The sequence below is a fragment of the Macaca nemestrina genome, chromosome X (genome assembly GCF_043159975.1).
Source record: "Macaca nemestrina isolate mMacNem1 chromosome X, mMacNem.hap1, whole genome shotgun sequence".
NCBI lineage: Eukaryota > Metazoa > Chordata > Mammalia > Primates > Cercopithecidae > Macaca > Macaca nemestrina.
The window spans coordinates 140,780,992-140,799,796 of NC_092145.1; the positions used below are offsets into that span (position 1 = coordinate 140,780,992).

At 39.7% G+C, this 18,805-nt stretch overlaps 1 protein-coding gene across 8 annotated transcripts in view; it reads left to right on the forward strand.

The window, feature by feature from the left end:
- Positions 1–18,343, forward strand: part of BCLAF3 (BCLAF1 and THRAP3 family member 3) — a 73,741-nt gene extending 55,398 nt beyond the window's left edge. For 7 of the 8 annotated variants that reach the window (XM_011735308.2, XM_071088694.1, XM_071088693.1 and 4 more), the window contains 2 exons: positions 1,599–1,754; positions 15,962–18,343. In XM_011735308.2, the coding sequence (XP_011733610.1) occupies positions 1,599–1,754; positions 15,962–15,991 (186 nt within the window). In that variant the 3' untranslated portion in view covers positions 15,992–18,343. The remainder of the gene's footprint in view (positions 1–1,598; positions 1,755–15,961) is intronic. The other variant, XR_011618242.1, reaches the window with a different exon arrangement.
- The last annotated feature ends 462 nt before the right edge of the window (positions 18,344–18,805 follow it).

Here is an 18,805-nt window from a genome sequence, read left to right on the forward strand (position 1 = left end):
ATTTTCTATAGGAGAATTTAATTGAATGATTTTGGGGAAGAAATCCCTTTCATAGTCAAGAACTTAATGCAGCTTCTTCCAGTAAGTTGGCAAGTAGCTAAGTTTTTAAGATTTAGCAGGGCAGAGATAGACTCCATCTATGAACCTTTGCGCCACTGCTCCCATCTGTTTTAGATTATTCTCGGAGGATGCTTGGAAATGCGGGGAGACACAAGCAGTGTGTGATATGGGAAAGTGAGGGAGGGAGATTTGGAGAATTGTTTGGGAAGGTTTGGAGAGGATTGGTTCACGACTGACAAAACTGAGGACTGTTTTCCTCTTCCACCCCCAGCAGTAAATTAACAAGAGACCATTTCTCTTATCAACCACATGAGAAACACACGAATATCCATTGTCCTCTTATGTCTAATGTAGTGCTGCACAATATATGCAGGTTAGGAAATGTTCTTTTTAAGTAATCGGTCTTTTGTAGTAAAGAAAGATTTGTTTGAAGGTATTAACAGGAATAAAGTTAAAATATTTTTTGATTCTTAAATAGATATTGATACTTAATATCTTTCCCTCTCATTGGGATTTGATATATTTCACTATGAATCAGAAGAATAATTTTAGTTCATTAGAGGTTCTGAACATTTTATTTTGTTAGCTTGATGAATTTCAAGAATTAATTTCAAATTCTTTTCTTTTTTATTTTTTTGTAGAGACAGGGTCTCGCTCTGTTGCCCAGGCTGGTCTTGAACTCCTGGCCTCAAGCAGTCCTCCTACCTGTCTCCCAAAGTGCTGGGATTGTAGGTGTGAGCCACTGTGCCTGCCCTCAAAATCTTTTAACTTAACAGTTTTCAAAATTTGGTTTGATATAGGTTTTGTTGTTGTCGTTTTGTTTTTTTGAGACAGGGTCTCGCTCTGTCACCCAGGCTGGAGTGTGTGGCACAATCACAGCTTACTGCAGCCTCTACCTCCAAGACTCAAGCTATCTCCCACCTCAGCCTCCTGAGAAGCTGGGACTACAGGCATGAGCCACCATGCCCAGCTAAGAATAAAAATTAAAAATATATATTAATATATAAAATGAGCTAGGAAGCCAGCTTGAGAGAAACATACTTTGTCACCATCATTAACTCTTTCTGTTTTAATATCTATAAGGCCTAGAATCCAGACAGCTCCAAGTATCAGACAGTTTTTCATCTGTTTTTTGTTTTGTTTTCTTTAAGACAGGGTCTTACTCTGCCACCCAGGCTGGAGTGCAGTGGCGCTCTTTCGTGCTTTTCAAGCATAGAGAGCAGTGACTCGCTACAACCTCCGCCTCCCAGGTTCAAGCAATTCTCCTGCCTTACCCTCCTGAGTAGCTAGGATTACAGGCGCCTGCCACCACACCTGGCTAATTTTTGTATTTTTAGTAGGGACGGGGTTTCACCATGCCAGGCTGGTCTCGAACTCCTGACCTCAAGCGATCAGCTTGAGGAGTTCCGCCTCGGTCTCCCAAAGTGCTGGCATTACAGGCGTGAGCTACCACACCCAGCCACCCACTCATCTGTTTACTAATAAAGTAGACTTGGAAGGTGTAGTTTTAACATTTAATTCCTTTTTTTCCTTCACAGAGCAACTTTAGAGGTGGCAGATGCCAGCCTAATTATAAATCAGGCCTGGTACAGAAGAGCTTGTACATTCAGGCTAAGTATCAGCGTTTACGGTTCACTGGCCCAAGGGGATTTATCACTCATAAATTCAGAGAAAGATTAATGAGAAAAAAGAAGGTTAGTTGAATTATAATGATTTAAAAATGTTTAGTGATATTTAAACTCCTAAATTATCTATGTTCATTAGATAAATTGGTTTTTCATTTAATTTTAAGAAACAACCTGGGTTTTTAAATGTTCTTGTCGCATGATAGTTGAATAAGAACCTCAGGGAGGTAATGGTAATACAGTTGTGAGACTGCGTAACCTTAAAATGCTTTTAGGCATTATGCCTCAAATATTTTGCATATGTTAGCTGTTTGAACTTTTGACTTTAGAATTTCTGTTGTATGGTTAATCTTTGAAATGGAAACTTAGGTAAAGGCTTTTAATTGATGTATTTTAGTCTTACACAATTATCTGAGTGAATTATCTGAGTGCCAAAAAAATTTTGAATATATACAAAGGGTGCTTAATTGCAAAATACACTAACTCTTTCTTTTCCCCATTCATGTATTTTTTTGTTGTGGTAAAATATGTATAATACAGAATTTGCCATTTTAACCATTTTTAAGTAACATTAAATACATACAGTTCAGTGACTCTAATTTCATTCAGAGTGCTATGCAATCATCACCATTATATGCTCTTTTTCAATATATGTTTTTAATCGACAAGTAAAAATTACATCTATTTATGGTGTTCAACATGATGTTTTGATATATGTATACATTATGGAATGGCTAAATCAAGCAAATACCCATTACTTCACATACTTATTTTTTTGTGTTGAGAACACTTAAAATATACTCTCTTAGCAATTTTCAAGTGTACAATATATTGTAATTAACTGTAGTCACCATGATGTATAATACATCTTTTGAATGTATTCCTTCTGCGTAACTGAAATTTTGTGTTGATGCTTTGACCAACTTCTTCCCAATCCCTCCAGCCTCTGGTAACCACAATTTTGCTCTGTTTCTATGAGTTTGACTTTTTTTTTTTTTTGATTCCACATATAGGTGAGATTATATGGTATTTATGTACCTGGCTTATTTCACTTAACATAGTATCCTTCAGATTAATCCATGTTGTCATAAATGACAGGATTTCCTTCTTTTTAAGGCTGACTGGTATTCCATTGTATATATATACATTTTCTTTATCCATTCAGCCATTGATAGATACTGAGGTTGATTCCATTATGCTAATGCTTCATGTGTTTATTCCTAACTCTCCAAACTTGTTAATAACTCTTCTTTAAATTTTTTAAGTTTTTACTTTTTGGGACAGAGTTTTGCTCTTATTCCCAGGCTGGAGTGCAATGGCACGATCTCAGCTCAGTGCAACCTCCGCCTCCTGGGTTCAAGTGATTCTCCTGCCTCAGCCTCCCAAGTAGCTGCAATTACAGGCGCCTGCCACTATGCCTGGCTAATTTTTGTATTTTTATTAGAGACAGGGTTTGTCCATGTTGGCCAGGCTGGTCTCGAGCTGCTGACCTCAGGTGATCCACCCTCCTCGGCCTCCCAAAGTGCTGGGATTATAGGCCGATAACTCTTTTTTTTTTTTTTAATTTATTTTATTTTTTATTATTATTATACTTTAAGTTCTAGGGTACATGTGCATAACGTGCAGGTTTGTTACATATGTATACTTGTGCCATGTTGCTGTGCTGCACCCATCAACTCGTCAGCACCCATCAATAAAAAGTTTCTTTACTTGGTAATTGGAATTGCATACTCTTTTAGTTGTGGATTGATTTTCTTTGAATGAACCATGTTAATATTTGAAAAATCAGCATAAGGCCAGGAGTGGTGGTTCACACCTGTAGTCCCAGCACTTTGGGGGGCCGAGGAGAGAGGATCGCTTGAGCCCAGGAGTTGGAGACCAGCCTGGGCAACATAGCAAGACCCTACCTCTAGAAAAAAAAAAAAGATAAATAAACTGGGCATGGTGGTATGTGCCTGTAGTCCCAGCTACTTGGAAGGCCGAGGTGGAAGGACCACTTGAGCCTAGGAGGTCAGGGCTGCAGTGAGCTGTGATCACGCCATTGTACTCCAGTCTGGGTGTAAAAGAAAAAAAAAGCAGGGGGGCGCGCGCGCGCGAGAGAGAGAGAGAGAGAGAGAGAGAGAGAGAGAGAGAGAGGAGAGAGGAGAGAGAGAGAGAGAATGCAGCATAAATATGCCATAAAATTAACTTCTACAAAATAATTATATTTTAAATGAGAATTGCTGGGCATACTGGTACATGCCTGTAGTCCCAGCGACTTGGGAGGCTGAGACGGAAGGATACCTCGAGCCCAGGAGTTCAATGCCAGCCTGGGCAATATAGCAAGACCCCCAACTTTAAAAAAAAAGAACAGGAAGAGAAAAAAGGAGATGAGAACAGTAGCATTATATCAGTAAGTGAGGCATGTTTGTCAATTCATAGGCTCATTTTTGCTCATGATTTGAGGCTAATATTTTCTTCTGAGAAATGTATGTATCTCTGGTATTGCTATTGAATAGCCCAACTGTGGTTTTATAACTTATAATCATAAATGTGTTCTTAAATACTTACACTTATGAAGCCTTTACACTGAGCTTGCTTAATGATTTTAGTAAATCTTAACACTTTTCAAAAGATGAATGAGTAGAATGAAGTTGGCAACTTATTTTTTTATGTTTTAGAGTTAAATAGAATATCTTATGTTACACACATACACCCCCAGTTTTAACTGAGTACCTTAGAAGATTTCTAATTTCACCATGTATGTCACTCATGGTTTTAGGAAAGCCATCTCTTTATTTATTTAGTTTTGAGATGGAGTTTCACTCTTGTTGCCCAGGCTGGAGTACAATGGCACCATCTCAGTTCACTGCAACCTCTGCCTCCTGGGTCCCAGTGATTCTCCTGCCTCAGCCTCTTGAATAGCTGGGATTACAGGCGCCTGCCACCACGCCCAGCTAATTTTTGTATTTTTAGTAGAGACAGGGTTTCACCATATTGGCCAGGCTGGTCTCAAACCCCTGACCTCATGTGATCCACCTGCCTCGACCTCCCAAAGTGCTGGCATTACAGACATGAGCCACTGTGCCCAGCCCCATCTCTTTTTTTTTTTTTTTTTTTTTTTGAGACGGAGTCTTGCTCTGTCGCCCAGGCTGGAGTGCAGTGGCCGAATCTCAGCTCACTGCAAGCTCCGCCTCCCGGGTTCATGCCATTCTCCTGCCTCAGCCTCCCCAGTAGCTGGGACTACAGGTGCCCGCCACCACGCCCGGCTAGTTTTTTGTATTTTTTAGTAGAGATGGGGTTTCGCTGTGTTAGCCAGGATGGTCTCAATCTCCTGACCTCGTGATCCACCTGTCTCGGCCTCCCAAAGTGCTAGGATTACAGGCTTGAGCCACCGCGCCCGGCCCCCATCTCTTTTTTTAAAGTGTCGATGGAATCATTTTCCTATCTCGTATATCTCCCCACCGTCACGCTGTGCCAGGGCTTAGGTAGAGATGCTGCTTCTCTTCCTGCCTTGTGTGGCAAGTTTCTTTGCAGCAGACCTTTCAGATATTTGTCCCCAGTCACAGATGGCAGCCTGACTGTTTTCAGGGGAGCTAGTCATTGATTCTCACTCAAGGAAAATGACTGCGGCAGGCCTTCTCTTCAGTTTCAAGGTTGGGTGTCTGGTACATGGTGACTGTTTGTTTTCTTTTAGCTCTGTGCTAAACTTGGAGTTTTAGCTTGATTCTAGTTTTGCTCCATCTTTTTCAGTGACTTGGGGCTGCTGAGTGCTTACCTGACTCCTGGCTTCAGCTTATCGTTTGTATATATCATGAATCTTGCTCCATTTTGTTATGCTTTTCTTTGCCTCAGTTTGCCCAATTCCTGCTGACCACCCCATTCTTCCAGGCTACATTGCTCACCAGCCCCGCTTCACAGCAAATAGAAATCAGAAATCAGGCCTTCATCACAGGACATAAGAAGTATATCCTAGAAGAAGCTACAGGCTCCTACGGGTTTCCAATCTTTAGGCCTAGGCTGTTTGTATCATCTAAAATGTAGCAGTTATAGTTAGGGTTCAGCGCTGGTCACAGCCTAACCTTCCTGTTGCCCTTCACTGCCGTCTGGCTGCATTAGCAGTGTCTCAACACACTGAATTTTTTTTTTAATTAGTATCTACTATTCTTTCAGTGTCTACTACCTGTTTTTCTTAAGCCCACCCTTCTGGATACTGCTTCATATATCTTTCTATTGCAGCCACTTTGACATGGAGTTTTCCAATCTGGCTACTGTCAGTGCCTGCAAGCAAGCCAGAGCCAGAATTTTTATAGATTTGTGTTTGAATAAAGCCCAGCTCTACGAGTACAGCATCAACTCAGTTACCTTACTATTAACACCCTACTCAACAGCTGGGCTCCATCTCCTAACCTTTAGAGAAAGGAATGAGGCATTGAAGCTGTTCTGTTTGTGCCAGGGTCTGAAGTAAGATATGTGAGACTAACTTGGCCTTTCAGCTGTCCGAGTAGTATTGTGTACTCTGAAATCCCATTCCATGTGTATAAACTGATGGCTTAGACCTATTAGTCCATTTTATCTGAGGCCTTTGTGCCCTCAAAAAAAGAATGAAGGCCTGGAGACTCTGGTTTCTTCCAGTGTTGCTTTCCCTTTCCCTTAAATTAGGGACATTTTTGCTCAAGTAGGGTTCCTGGGTGTGAGGTACCATTTATATGACTCTTCATCCCAAGCTTTAGCATCAGAGGGAACTTTGAAGGTTCTTCCTTAGAGGGAAATCTTAGTCTGAGCAGCATCTCTGCACTGCCTTGGCTTTTTGCCCCGCTAGAAAGTTCATTCTTTTGGCAGTTATTAGACCACCACCTAGACTCATTAAGGATGCATCATTAATTAATCTAAGTGCCCTGGAACCTTCTTGAGTCTGAAATTGGATGTGAACCTACTTATTCCCATATACCTTAAAGTCCACCAGGAAGATTTAGACAGATCTTGCCTGGACTCCTCACTCCCCTGCCATATTGAAATGCTTGGGTGATCACTCATGGCTGGGAGGTCTTGCATTTCCTCATCTGTAGTACAGTCTGGTGATTGTGCCATCCTATGCCATGCACTTCCTATCTCCAACAAAAAGCAGCTTTGGGGAGTGGTGGCGGTGGTGGGGATCATAGATGTGCTCCTAATACATCTTCTGCTTCCACTTACCAGAATGATGGTGGCTTCCCTAAACTGCATTGCTCTCCAGCTGCCTACAAAGTAGTCAGATTCCCAAGCAGTAGTAGATAAGTACAGAACGGAAATTCTTCCTCATTCATCATGTACTTGTCATATTCCATTGTGGCACCCTAAGTCCCTTTTACTGTGTTTACTTTCTCTTGGATTCTGTGCTTGGGCTGGAAGATGAAGGGGTGGGAGGAATGTCTATTACTACCTGGAATAAGGCTTGTCTTTAATCCACTAGCATTCAGAAGTACACCCAGGAAGCATCCTCTGCTCATCGTAGGAAGTTTTCAGAAACTCTTGAGAGTCTGATTATATACTAGATTGGAACAAAGAAGCTAGTAAGAATTAATGAAGTCACCTCTGGGAACATTGCCTCTGAAAAACTGTAAGTAATAGTGCATTTGGTCAGGAAGGCAAGGAGTTCCAAGGCAGTGGAGATCCAAGGAGCATTCTCCAGCAGCCCTCAGGTGCTGCGGTGCTTACCAGAGCTCTGCCCATGGATAGGAAAGGAAGAGAGAAGAAGGCATAATGACAGTGCAGGAAGGAAGTTAGAGACTGGAATTCGTGGTTTTGGGGGTTGAAAGAAACCTTGAAAGTCACGGAGTATGAAGATAGAACAGGAACCAAGATCAGCTGAATCAACAGAAATCTAGTATACACTTACCAGGTCCTTGAGCTGAAGTGTGCCAGGGTGCAAAGGAAGTGTTGTATAAGGGCATCATCGCTTTCAAGCGCTTAGGATCTGGAGTCTTCAGTTTCACTACCTACCTCTCTGCCTTCTCTGTCTTATTTGGTTTTGTCTTCCTCCGTGCATTCCTTTAAAATATAAGCATTTCCTAGTGTGATGTGATATTATTCTCTTTTCTTAATCCTCCTTCTTGTCTTGATTGCCCTTACCTCCTCCCAAGATTTCAGCCATCAGACATCTGTTGATGTCTTCAACCCTGACTACTATACAGACCTCCAGATTGTCAGCTGCCTCCCAGACACCCTCACATGGATGTCCTAAAAGCACCTCAAATTTAGCATGTTTAAAACCAAACTTGCAGCTGGGCGTGGTGGCTCACACCTGTAATCCCAGCACTTTGGGAGGCTGAGGTAGGCGGATCACCTGAGCTCAGGAGTTCGAGACCAGCCTGGCCAACATGGTGAAACCCCATCTCTACTAAAAAAATACAAAAACTTAGCCGGGTGTGGTGCTGCACACTTGTAATCCCAGCTGCTCAGGAGGCTGAGGCATGAGATTTACTTGAACCCAGGAGGTGAAGGTAGCAGTGAGACAAGATCACATCACAGGACTCCAGCCTGGGTGACAGAGCGAGACTCTGTCTCAAAAAAAAAAAAAAAAAATCAAACTTGCACTGAAACATGCTGCAGCATGAAAGACTTAAAAATATGATGCTAAGTGACAGAAGCCAGACACAAAAGACCATATATTGTATGATTCAATTTATATGAAATGTCCAAAATGGGCAAATCTATAGGGACAGAAAGTAAATTAGTGGTTGCCAGCGACTCAGGGGTGAGGGGAAAATTGAGAGCAGGTATGGGTTATTGCTAATGGGTATGGGATTTCTTTTTAGGGTAAGAAAAATATTCTAAAGCTGATTGTGGTGATTGATGGTTGCACAACTCTGTGAATATACTAAAAGGTTACTGAATTATACACTTGAAATGGGTGAACTGTATAGTCTATGGATTACATCTCAGTAAAGCTGTTAAAAATTGTATCAGACTTGCTGTCCTCCCCCAACCACTCATTTTCCCTCAGGTCCCCTAGCGCTCGAAGCTAGCCAAGCCAAGCTAGGAACATGTCCTACTAATTCTCCCAGTTCTCCTTCCAACTTTAATGGTTCCAAGTCTTCTCATTTCCATCACTCATTCATTACTCCATTTGATTCATCCATTTTAATGGCTGCTTATTATTCCACTCTATGGATGTATTAATTATTTATTTCGGTGCTCTTCAACCTTTTTGCTCCATACTCTAAAGTTTTGAAAAGTTATCTACCTTCTTGCACATTTGTAGGTTATCTAATATTTTGATCATAAATTATTGTATAGGATACAATTTATGGCATGTTATAAACACTGACAGTCTTAAAACTGTTACATTATATTTTTAAATTTCTTTGGAGGAACCTACATACCACAGGAATTCGATAACTAATACTATCAATTTTTTTTTAAATACACAAATTCTTTTAACAGTGAGAAATCTTACATTGTTCCTTTTTTGCCTTGAATTTGGACTTCATTCCACTTCCTCCATATAATTTTTTTTTTTTTTTTTTTGAGATAGGGTCTCACCCTGTCACCCAGGCTGGAATGCAGTGGCACAATCTCGGCTCACTGCAACCTCCACCTCCTGGTTTCAAGTGATTCTCCTGCTTCAGCCTCCCAAGTAGCTAGGACTACAGGCACGTGCCACAGTGCCTGGCTAAGTTTTTATATCTTTTGGTAGAGATGGGGTTTCACCATGTTGGCCAGGCTGGTCTCGAACCCCTGACCTCTAGTGATCTGCCCGCCTCGGCCTCCCAAAGTGCTGGGATTACAGGCATGAGCTGCTGCGCCTGGCCCCTCCATGGAATTTTATCTTTAAAAGTATTTTGTTGATCACCAAATCTATTTGGTGCGTAATGTTATTAGATTTCTGTGACTATTAAGTGTTAAATATTTCCTCTGGATTGAATTAATATTACAGTTGATCAAAATGCCATAAATATATTATAAGTTTTGTTCAGTATTGATGAAACAAAAGAAATTTTATTGCAAATGCATTTTTTCAATTAGTTTATGTATTCATAGATACTGTTGCTAGTAGAATAATAGAGTATTCAAGTATTCTATTTTTTAATAGATATAAGTGCTGAGAAGCCCTATTTATATGATTATATAGATGGGAATTAAGGAACTTCTATTTGTAGGAATGCCACTCAGTTCTTTGGACTCACTCTGAATTTTAGGCCAAACAAATCACGTACTGATCTATCATCAAAAAGTATTTTGAATGTTCTATCACTGATAGCTTGATTTTGTCATCCTTCAATTTTATTAAACAAAGGGCAAAGAATTGAGAACCATCTGACTTGCAGAAGTATGCTATTTATTGCTAGTTGTTAATGTTGGTTCCCTTTCTTGACACCAAACCAGTGTTTCAAATTACCCCTTTCCTGGAGGTCTGCAGGTGATACACAATACTAAGATTCAAAGTGAGAAGAAGGTGTATCTTTCTCATGTAAGGTGGGAGGTGAGGAACTAGCCTTAACCAATTGCGCAGGCAGGATAATTTTAGAATGTGAACATTGGGAATTTAATGATCTAGAAATTAATTCTCTAAAACTATCTGTACTCACATACTCCTTGAAAAGTCTTCATATACTCCTAAGGGTACACATACCCCAGTTGAACCTTTGCCGACTTACTTAACCAAGCCTCTAGTGATGACTTTGGGATAGCTTCCAGGTTTCTGTTATTTTCAGTAATACCACCTGGTCACATGGACATTTTGGTACCTTTCCATATTGCCCCTTTTACTGATTTATGGTTTCACCAGCAGTACGTGAAAGGCCTGTTTACCTACACCCTAGTTGGCACTATACATGATCAGTCTTTGTTTTCAGTTGTCAGGCTAATAACAGAAAGTAGTTCTCATTTGCCTTTCTTTGATTATTACTGGCGCAAGCATCTTTTTTATGTGTCCATTGGCCACTTGTATTTCTTTCCTCCATTTCCTGATTTCTATACTTTGTCAGTACTTTGGGGGTGGTACTTTTTCTTATTGATTTGTAAGAGCTCTTGATCTACTGAGGGTATTAATCTGTCATACATTTTGCTGGTGTTTGTCAGCTGTTTATACTGGATTTTATATTACAGAACTTTTAGATGTTCATGAATCTGTCCAGTTTGTCCCATATGGCTTCTAGATTTCATCTCATGCTTATGCTTATAAAAATTCTTTACTGATTTATAAAATTTATAAAAATTCTTTCCTTTAAGTGGTTTATGGTTAACTTTTTTTTTTTTTTTTTTTTTTTTTTGGAGACTGAGTCTCGCTTTTGTCCCCAGGCTGGAGTGCAATGGTGTGATCTTGGCTCACTGCAACCTCTACCTCCCGGGTTCAAGCGATTCTCCTGCCTCAGCCTCCAGAGTAGCTGGATTACAGGTGTGCGCCACCATGCCCGGCTAATTTTTGTATTTTTAGCAGAGACGGGGTTTCACCGTGTTGGCCAGGCTGGTCTCAAACTCCTGACCTCAGGTGATCCGCCTGCCTCGGCCTCCCAAAGTGCTAGGATTACAGGCGTGAGCCACCATGCCCGGCCTATAGTTAACTTTTAAACAAATTAATATTTAATCCATTTAGAATTTATTATTCATTTTATTATTTTTATTTTTTGTTTTTTATTTCAAGATGGAGTTTCGCTCTGTTGCCCAGGCTGGAGTGCAATGGTGTGATCTTGGCTCACTGCAACCTCCACCTCCCGGGTTCAAGTGATTCTCCTGCCTCAGCCTCCTGAGTAGCAGGGATTACAGACACCCACTACCATGCCCAGCTAATTTTTTTATTTTTAGTAGAGATGGGGTTTCACCATATTGGCCAGGCTGATCTCGAACTCCTGACCTCAGGTGATCTGCCTGTCTTGACCTCCCAAAGTGCTGGGATTTATTAGGCATGAGCTACCATGCCTGGCCTATTTTTTATTTTTTTGAGACGGTGTCTCACTCTGGCGTCCAGGCTGGAGTGCAGTGGCATGATCTCAGCTCACTGCAGCCTCTGCCTCCCGGGTTCATGCGATCCTCCTATTTCAGCCTCCCGAGTAGCTGGGACTACAGGTATGTGCCACCCTCCTGGCTAATTTTTGTATTTTTGGTGGAGACAGGGTTTCACCATGTTGACCAGGCTGGTCTTGAACTCCTGACGTCAAGTGATCTGCCTGTCTTGGCCTCTGGAATTTATTTTATTTTTATGATATACTGTAAAATCAGGATCTAACTTTTTCCCCCAATAAATAGTTTTTTAAAACTGTTTATTGAAAATTCGTCCTTTCCCTGCTAATTGAAAATGCTGCTTTTACTATATTCTGCATTCTTATGTATCCCTGATCTGTTTTTGGAAGCTTTGGAGTCTTTTAGCTTGTTTCCTTGCTTCTTGTGATATTCTTATTTAGTCTCTTCAATCACAGTCATTGTCCTGAAACACAGATCGTATCATACCCCTCTTGCACAAACACCTTCCAAGTATTTTATTGCCTGCAAGAAAAGAGACCAAACTTGTTAGCCAGGTCTAACTCTAAGCTGTCTTACTAGCTGCATTTCCCCATGGACTCTCTGCTTTTTGGAGCATACTGTATTTTCATGTATTTGTACTGAAATACTGTTTTTTTTCCTACTGTTCTCTTAGCTAGAAATAGCCTCCTGAGTCCCATTCTTTTCTTATTAAACCCTACTTTCCTTTTAAGACCCACTGTAAAGCATATCAAAGCCCCCACTTTAACTTGTGTTTCATTTAGTCTCTAATTAGTGTCATTTGCCTTCCTATTTCCCCAAATAGATTATCAAATTCTTGAGGGTGTCTCGTTAAGCTTTTTATTTTTTAAATTTTATTTATGTATTTATTTTTAGGCAGGGTCTCACTCTGTCGCCCAGGCTGGAGTGCAATGGTGTGATCACAGCTCACTGCAGCCTCCACCTCCCGGGCTTAAGTGATCCTCCCACATCAGCCTCCCAAGTAGCTGTGACTACAGATGTGTGCCGCCACACCCGGCTAATTTTTGTATTTTCTTGTAGATACGGGGTCTAGCCATGTTGGCCAGGCTGGTGTCGAACTCCTGGGCGCAAGCGATCCACCTGCCTCGGCCTCCCAAAGTGCTGGGATTACAGGTGTGAGCCACTGCACCTGGCCTCATTAGTCTTTTATCTTACCTTATTACCTTTCATATAGTCAATCTTCAGATAATGCTTATTGAATAGAGTTGAATTTATTCATACACACACATACACATCCATCCATATGCTCTAAACTGTTAGTGAACAAAAGCCATTGTGTCAGGGGTCCCTAAGACCATCCCCAGGTTTTGCTAGGACTCAGACAACTTAGCATATAGTCATTCTCATGAAAGAATACAGAGCAAAGTCAGCAAAAGAAAAAGGCATATAGGGCGAAGTCCAGAGGAAACTAGGCGCAAGTTTCCAAGGATTCTCTCCCAGTGGAGTTACACAGAACATACTTAATTTCCTCATCAACGAGTTGTGACAACACATGTGATACATTATCAGCCTGGGAAGTTTGCTAGAGACTCAGTACCGAGAGTTTCTTCTGGGGGCTGATCACGTAGGCATCACCTGCCAAGCACATACCCAAATTCCAGACTGCCAGGAGGAAAGCAAGTGCTCAGCATAAACCATATTATTTACACAAACAGTTTCAGCACCCATCAGTTAATGGTGGGAACCCTTTTGAAATCTAAATTACCAGATGCTGGCCAAGGGCCATTCTGTAAGCAGGCCTTTCCAAAGATAGCAGTCAGATCTGCTCTGTTAACCGTTTTCTGCACAACCTTTTTTTTTGGTGGGGAGGGTCGGAGTCTCACTCTGTCACCCAGGCTGCAGTGCAGTGGTGCCATCTCAGCTCACTGCAACCTCCGCCTCCCAGGCTCAAGCGATTCTCCTCTCATGTCTCAGCCTCCTGAGTAGCTGGAATTACAGGTGTGCGCCACTACAGCCAGCTAATTTTTGTATTTTTAGTAGAAGTACATGGTTTCATCATGTTGTCCAGGCTGGTCTCAAACTCCTGGCCTCAAGTGATCCGCCCACCTCAGCCTCCCAAAGTGCGGAGATTACAGGTGTGAGCCACCACGCCTGGCCAACACAACCATATTTTTGTTTTGTTTTTGAGATGGAGTTTCACTCTTATTGCCCAGGCTGGAGTGCAATGGCACGATCTCGGCTCACTGCAACCTCCACCTCCCAGGTTCAAGCGATTCTCCTGCCTCAGCCTCCCGAGTAGCTGGGATTATAGACATCCACTACCATGCTCAGCTAATTTTTTTGTATTTTTAGTAGAGACAGGGTTTCACCATGTTGGCCAGGCTGGTCGCAAACAATCATATTTTTGAAGAACTTAATTTCACAGATGGTTAATGCCTAAAGGGAAGAGAAAATCAGTATGGTAGGAATGATCAGGAGATATATGCTAAGTACTTTCATTGATACACTCTTCTCAGAGGAGATGGATTATAAGCTGAGGCCTGGAGAAGAGCAAGACATAGAAAGGGCTAAAGCCAAAGACCCATGTTTGGCAGTAGGTTGTGAGGTTGGGGAGAAATGGAGGTGTGCAAATTATAGGGGGCCCCTAAAGCTGGGCAGGATATTTACCGTTTGATGTAGTGGCACTAGGACATCTTCCTAGACTGGGGAGAAACCGGTACTTTAGGATGGCTACATAGTTAGCAGTGGGTGGGGAGGTTCTGGGGAGAAGAGATGAGGTGCAGGAAGACCAACAAGGGAACGTGCAGTGACCCAGATGAAAACCTAGATAAGAAGTGCTCATATATCTAGTTCAGCATTCTGCTTAAAAATGGGCTTTTATGGCCAGGTGCAGTGGCTCACACCTGTAATCCCAGCATTTTGGGAGGTTGTGGTGGGTGGATCACTTGAGGCCAGGATTCAAGACCAGCCTGGGCAACATGGTAAAACCCTGTCCCTACAAAAAATACAAAAATTAGCTGGGTGTGGTAGCATGTGCCTGTAGTCCCAGCTACTCAGGAGGCTGACGCAGGAGAATCACTTGAACCCAGGAGGCGGAGGTTGCAGTGAGCCAAGATCGCACCACTGCACTCCAGCCTGGGCAACAGATGGAGACTCCATCTCAAAAAAAAAAAAAAAAAAAACAGAGGTGGGGGACGCTTCTAAATCATTGGAAGGGTGGAGGGATCAAGTGGAGATAGGTTATGAAAGAAGCTATGTCAAGGGTGAATGTAACTCAAAATAATCACACATTTAACAAGATATTTCAACTAAATTTTATTTTAGAATTATTGTAGTTAGAATTTCCTTTTAAAGTTGTAAGTAGGTAACATATTTTATTTGAAGATAAATTTATATGATTTTTATATTGTATAATGAGTAAAGAACTAGGATGCAATGAAGTCTACCTCTATTTAAAGGAATGATGTTGACAAATATATATGTGCATGTATTTTGAACATTTCATTAACCAAAATAGAAGAATACGAATTTTCTATCAGCACTGTTTTTTGTTTGGAATTAAACATTTCCATACTAATATAAATGCCAAAAAATAAATCAACTTTTACATTTCTTTCAGTTTTAATAGTGTAAGATCCTAGTGAAAGGTAAGGATATGTATATTAATAAATTTTTATTTTTTAATGTCCCTGAAAAATGTGCCATTCTACCATGTTTGCTCCGTTATTACTTGCATGGTCTTACGTCCAGTTTGTGGTTGGTAACTGAATATTGTGTATAGTATCACAATATAGAATCCACGTTCATTATCCTCTAATCATAGTCTTATTATTCATGTAAATTCTTCCTGTATTTATTGAAGCCTTACACCTTTTTATACTGTAGTTAACCATCCAAAAGCAAGAAGGTGTTTCTCCCTCTAATAACTTTCTCTGCAGTTATCAGTCAGTTAGAAGAGCCCATGTAGTTTTAGAATTAGAGATGTAGGATGGAAAAGATAAAATACTAATTTGAGATGTGCGTGTGCAATATCAGGCTCCATACTTGAGAGCCAAAGGTTTAAGAGTCTTGATTTTATGCCAGGGATGCCTTCACTGAAACTCACCCAAATAGCAGAATACTGTTTTCATCAATTTACTAATACAGGTGTTATCTAGCGCCATATGTTTTCTTTGTCCTATTGATTTATCATGTGATATTGCTTTGATGTGTTCTGTTGTTACTTTGCACCTTTGGGGTTCCACATACCTTTGTGGGAATCTCAGGGTGCAAGTAACACTGTATAAATGAAAATACTTTGAAAATTGCAGTGTAAACTAGCTCAGATGTTTGACACTTTGTTTGAAGTCTTTGTTTCTCTTGTTTTCTCTCAATAGGAATATACAGATGTTGCCACAGGAATCTAATCTGAAATCGTACAAATGGAAATGACACTACAGGAGAATGTTTGGGAGCATCTCTCTCTTTTTGTCAGGAGTTAGAAGTGACACTAAGGCACTAATACTGTAACTTCTTGATAAAATAACTTTATTTTTTAGTAGTGGAATGCTGCAACTTTTTTACACCTAACAATTGCTTTTAAATTACGGTATTCAATTTAAAAGTTGTATTAACTACAGTTTCCTTTGCAAAAAGTCTCAAAAGAATCACTTGACGGGCATTATTTGTTGATGCATTTTTCTCTGAGCATGGTTTCATAGAGAGAACTTCACCAAGTTATATTCAGACGTTTATATGTTGAAAGTTTTGCTTACGTAATAAAAACAAAAACAAGCATCTGAATTGTATAGTGTCTGTACATGAAAGAACTTTAAACAGTGGCCTTATGGTAGAAAATTTTATACCGGATTTTTCTTTTTCTGATGACATTTTGGCTTATAACTCAAAGTTTTCTTAAGTTTCTGAAGATCAAGGCCTATATAATTCATACATTTCATATTATAAGAAGGCAAGAGACAAGGTGCTTCAAATATTCCATCAGGTAGTTATGAGTGCACTGAATTTTTAGTAATATGTTCATTCAGTTTTTTCCCACAACTATTTGCTCTTTTCCAATTTCAAAATGCTATTGTGGAAAATATGTAAAGATTTTGTAATCTATAGTCCATCTTATTTTTCCCTCAGGGCAAGCTTGTGCATATCATATTTTTAAAGGCTTTTTAAAAATCTGACACACAAAATCTCATATTTGAAAATTGTACTTTACTACTATAGCATTACACATTTTGCAAGCACATCTTATAGAGTGTTTACTTTTAGTTCAGTTGATATGTAGTGCGTACCTACTATGTGTAAGAGCAAATGGATGGGATTTTAAATGAAATTTTTAGATCCTAATACCTTATTTCTTTCTGGTTTCTGTGTTCTGCTTAACAGTACATATACATTCCCAATTACATTTTTGTGAAATGTTTATTTGTAATAAAATAAAATGTTGTTGCTCTTTCTGCTTAAAGAAGTTACTTGCCAGTTTGTGAGAACATTATTTTAATGTTGTATGAGACTTATAGCCTTGGATAGCACCTGTTGATGTTTAAAGCCCTGTTCTGTGCTTACAAAGACAGAGCTTTCAAAATTAAAATGTGAAGGTTGATAAGAACTTGGTTTTTCATGACTGGATGTGAAAAATCTTAGTACATTCAGTTTTCTTTTCCATATCTTTAAAAGATAGGGCAGCCTTTTCCTTAAGTGAGTTCATGATAAGCGGGGCAGGTGCACTTGATTCATTGCTAAGCAGGTAATAAATTTAGGTAGATGGCCTGTCTTGTACTGTGTACAATCTCTGTAGGTCAGGTTTTCCAAACATATTTAGCATTCCATTTATGGTAAGAAAGAAATGCATGCACACAGGTAGTATGGCAACTTTATATTGTGTTAGGTACTTATAAAATCTGTCTTAAATTTTAAAATAATTGATTTCATTTACTCCCATATTCTAGGGGACAGTTATGAGCCTTGAATATTTAATCATTTGATTGACAACTATGTATTGCACAAATACTGTACTAAAATTACAGCAATGAACAAGAAGACAAGACACATGGACCCTACCTTTATGGTACAAAGAGTCTAATAGGAAAAATGGACATTAAACAGAAATATAACTTGGTAAATGGCCTTTATAGCTCAATTTTTATTTATTGTAACACATAAAGGTAAGATGGCCAATTTACTATTATTCATTCCACAACTGATTCCCTATTTGGATATTATTTTGGCACTGTCTCAAAATGCAAAGCATGTTATCTGCAAAATACCTATGCAGAAAACATTGTGTGTATAAGATCTAAAGCCTAAAAGGAAAAACCAACTTGATAATTTAGAGTATAAAATAAGGACAGGGACCATGTCTGTCTTGTCCACCATAGTATCCCTCAGCACCCAGCTTCCTATTTGACATGTGGTAAGAGTTCATTAAATATTAGTTGAATAATGAATGAATAGGGAATAATAGAATATGTTTATTAGGAACTACATGTGTAATTTTCATATGGAGGTTGAACAAAAGGTTATCCATAGCATTTTTTATTGACTTGAAAGAATTTGAATTATTGAATGCATAAGACTTGAGAAGACAAGTTTTTTTGTTTTTTTTTTTTAATAAGTCCCATACCATTGCCTCCTCCCCTTCCTCCCCTACGTGCTAGGCCCTTCGCTGGTACTGGGAAGACAAAGATAATAAGACACAGTCCCTGCTGTGAGGAAGCTCATGCACTACTAAAGAAGAGAATCACAAAAACAAAGAATCACAATGTAGAGTAAGTACTTTAGTGGACATATATACAAAAAGTTGAGAGAAAAGTTGGCATTTCTGGTTCAGCATCCCCTCTTCATGTTTTTTCCTATTGGTTTCACCAACCTCAGAAGGCACTATTCTTTTGGTGGTTTTGCTGGTTTTAAAAATTGATGCATTGGGGGAAACTGGGTAAATTGTACACGGGATCTCTCTGTATTAATTTCTTTTATAGCTGCATGTGAATCTAGAGTTATTTCAATATAAATTTCAGTTTGAAGAATTGCCCATAGTCTTATCACAGAGAACACTATTATAAATATTTTGGATGATACATTTTCATTTTTTTCTATTGGGAAAAAACTCGCTACATTTACGTATAACAGTTTATGTAGATGTATACTATGTACCACACTTTACCTAATAAATCCTACATTTTTGAATAGTTTAAAAAAAAAAAAAAACGATGGGGATACTTCCAGGCAGA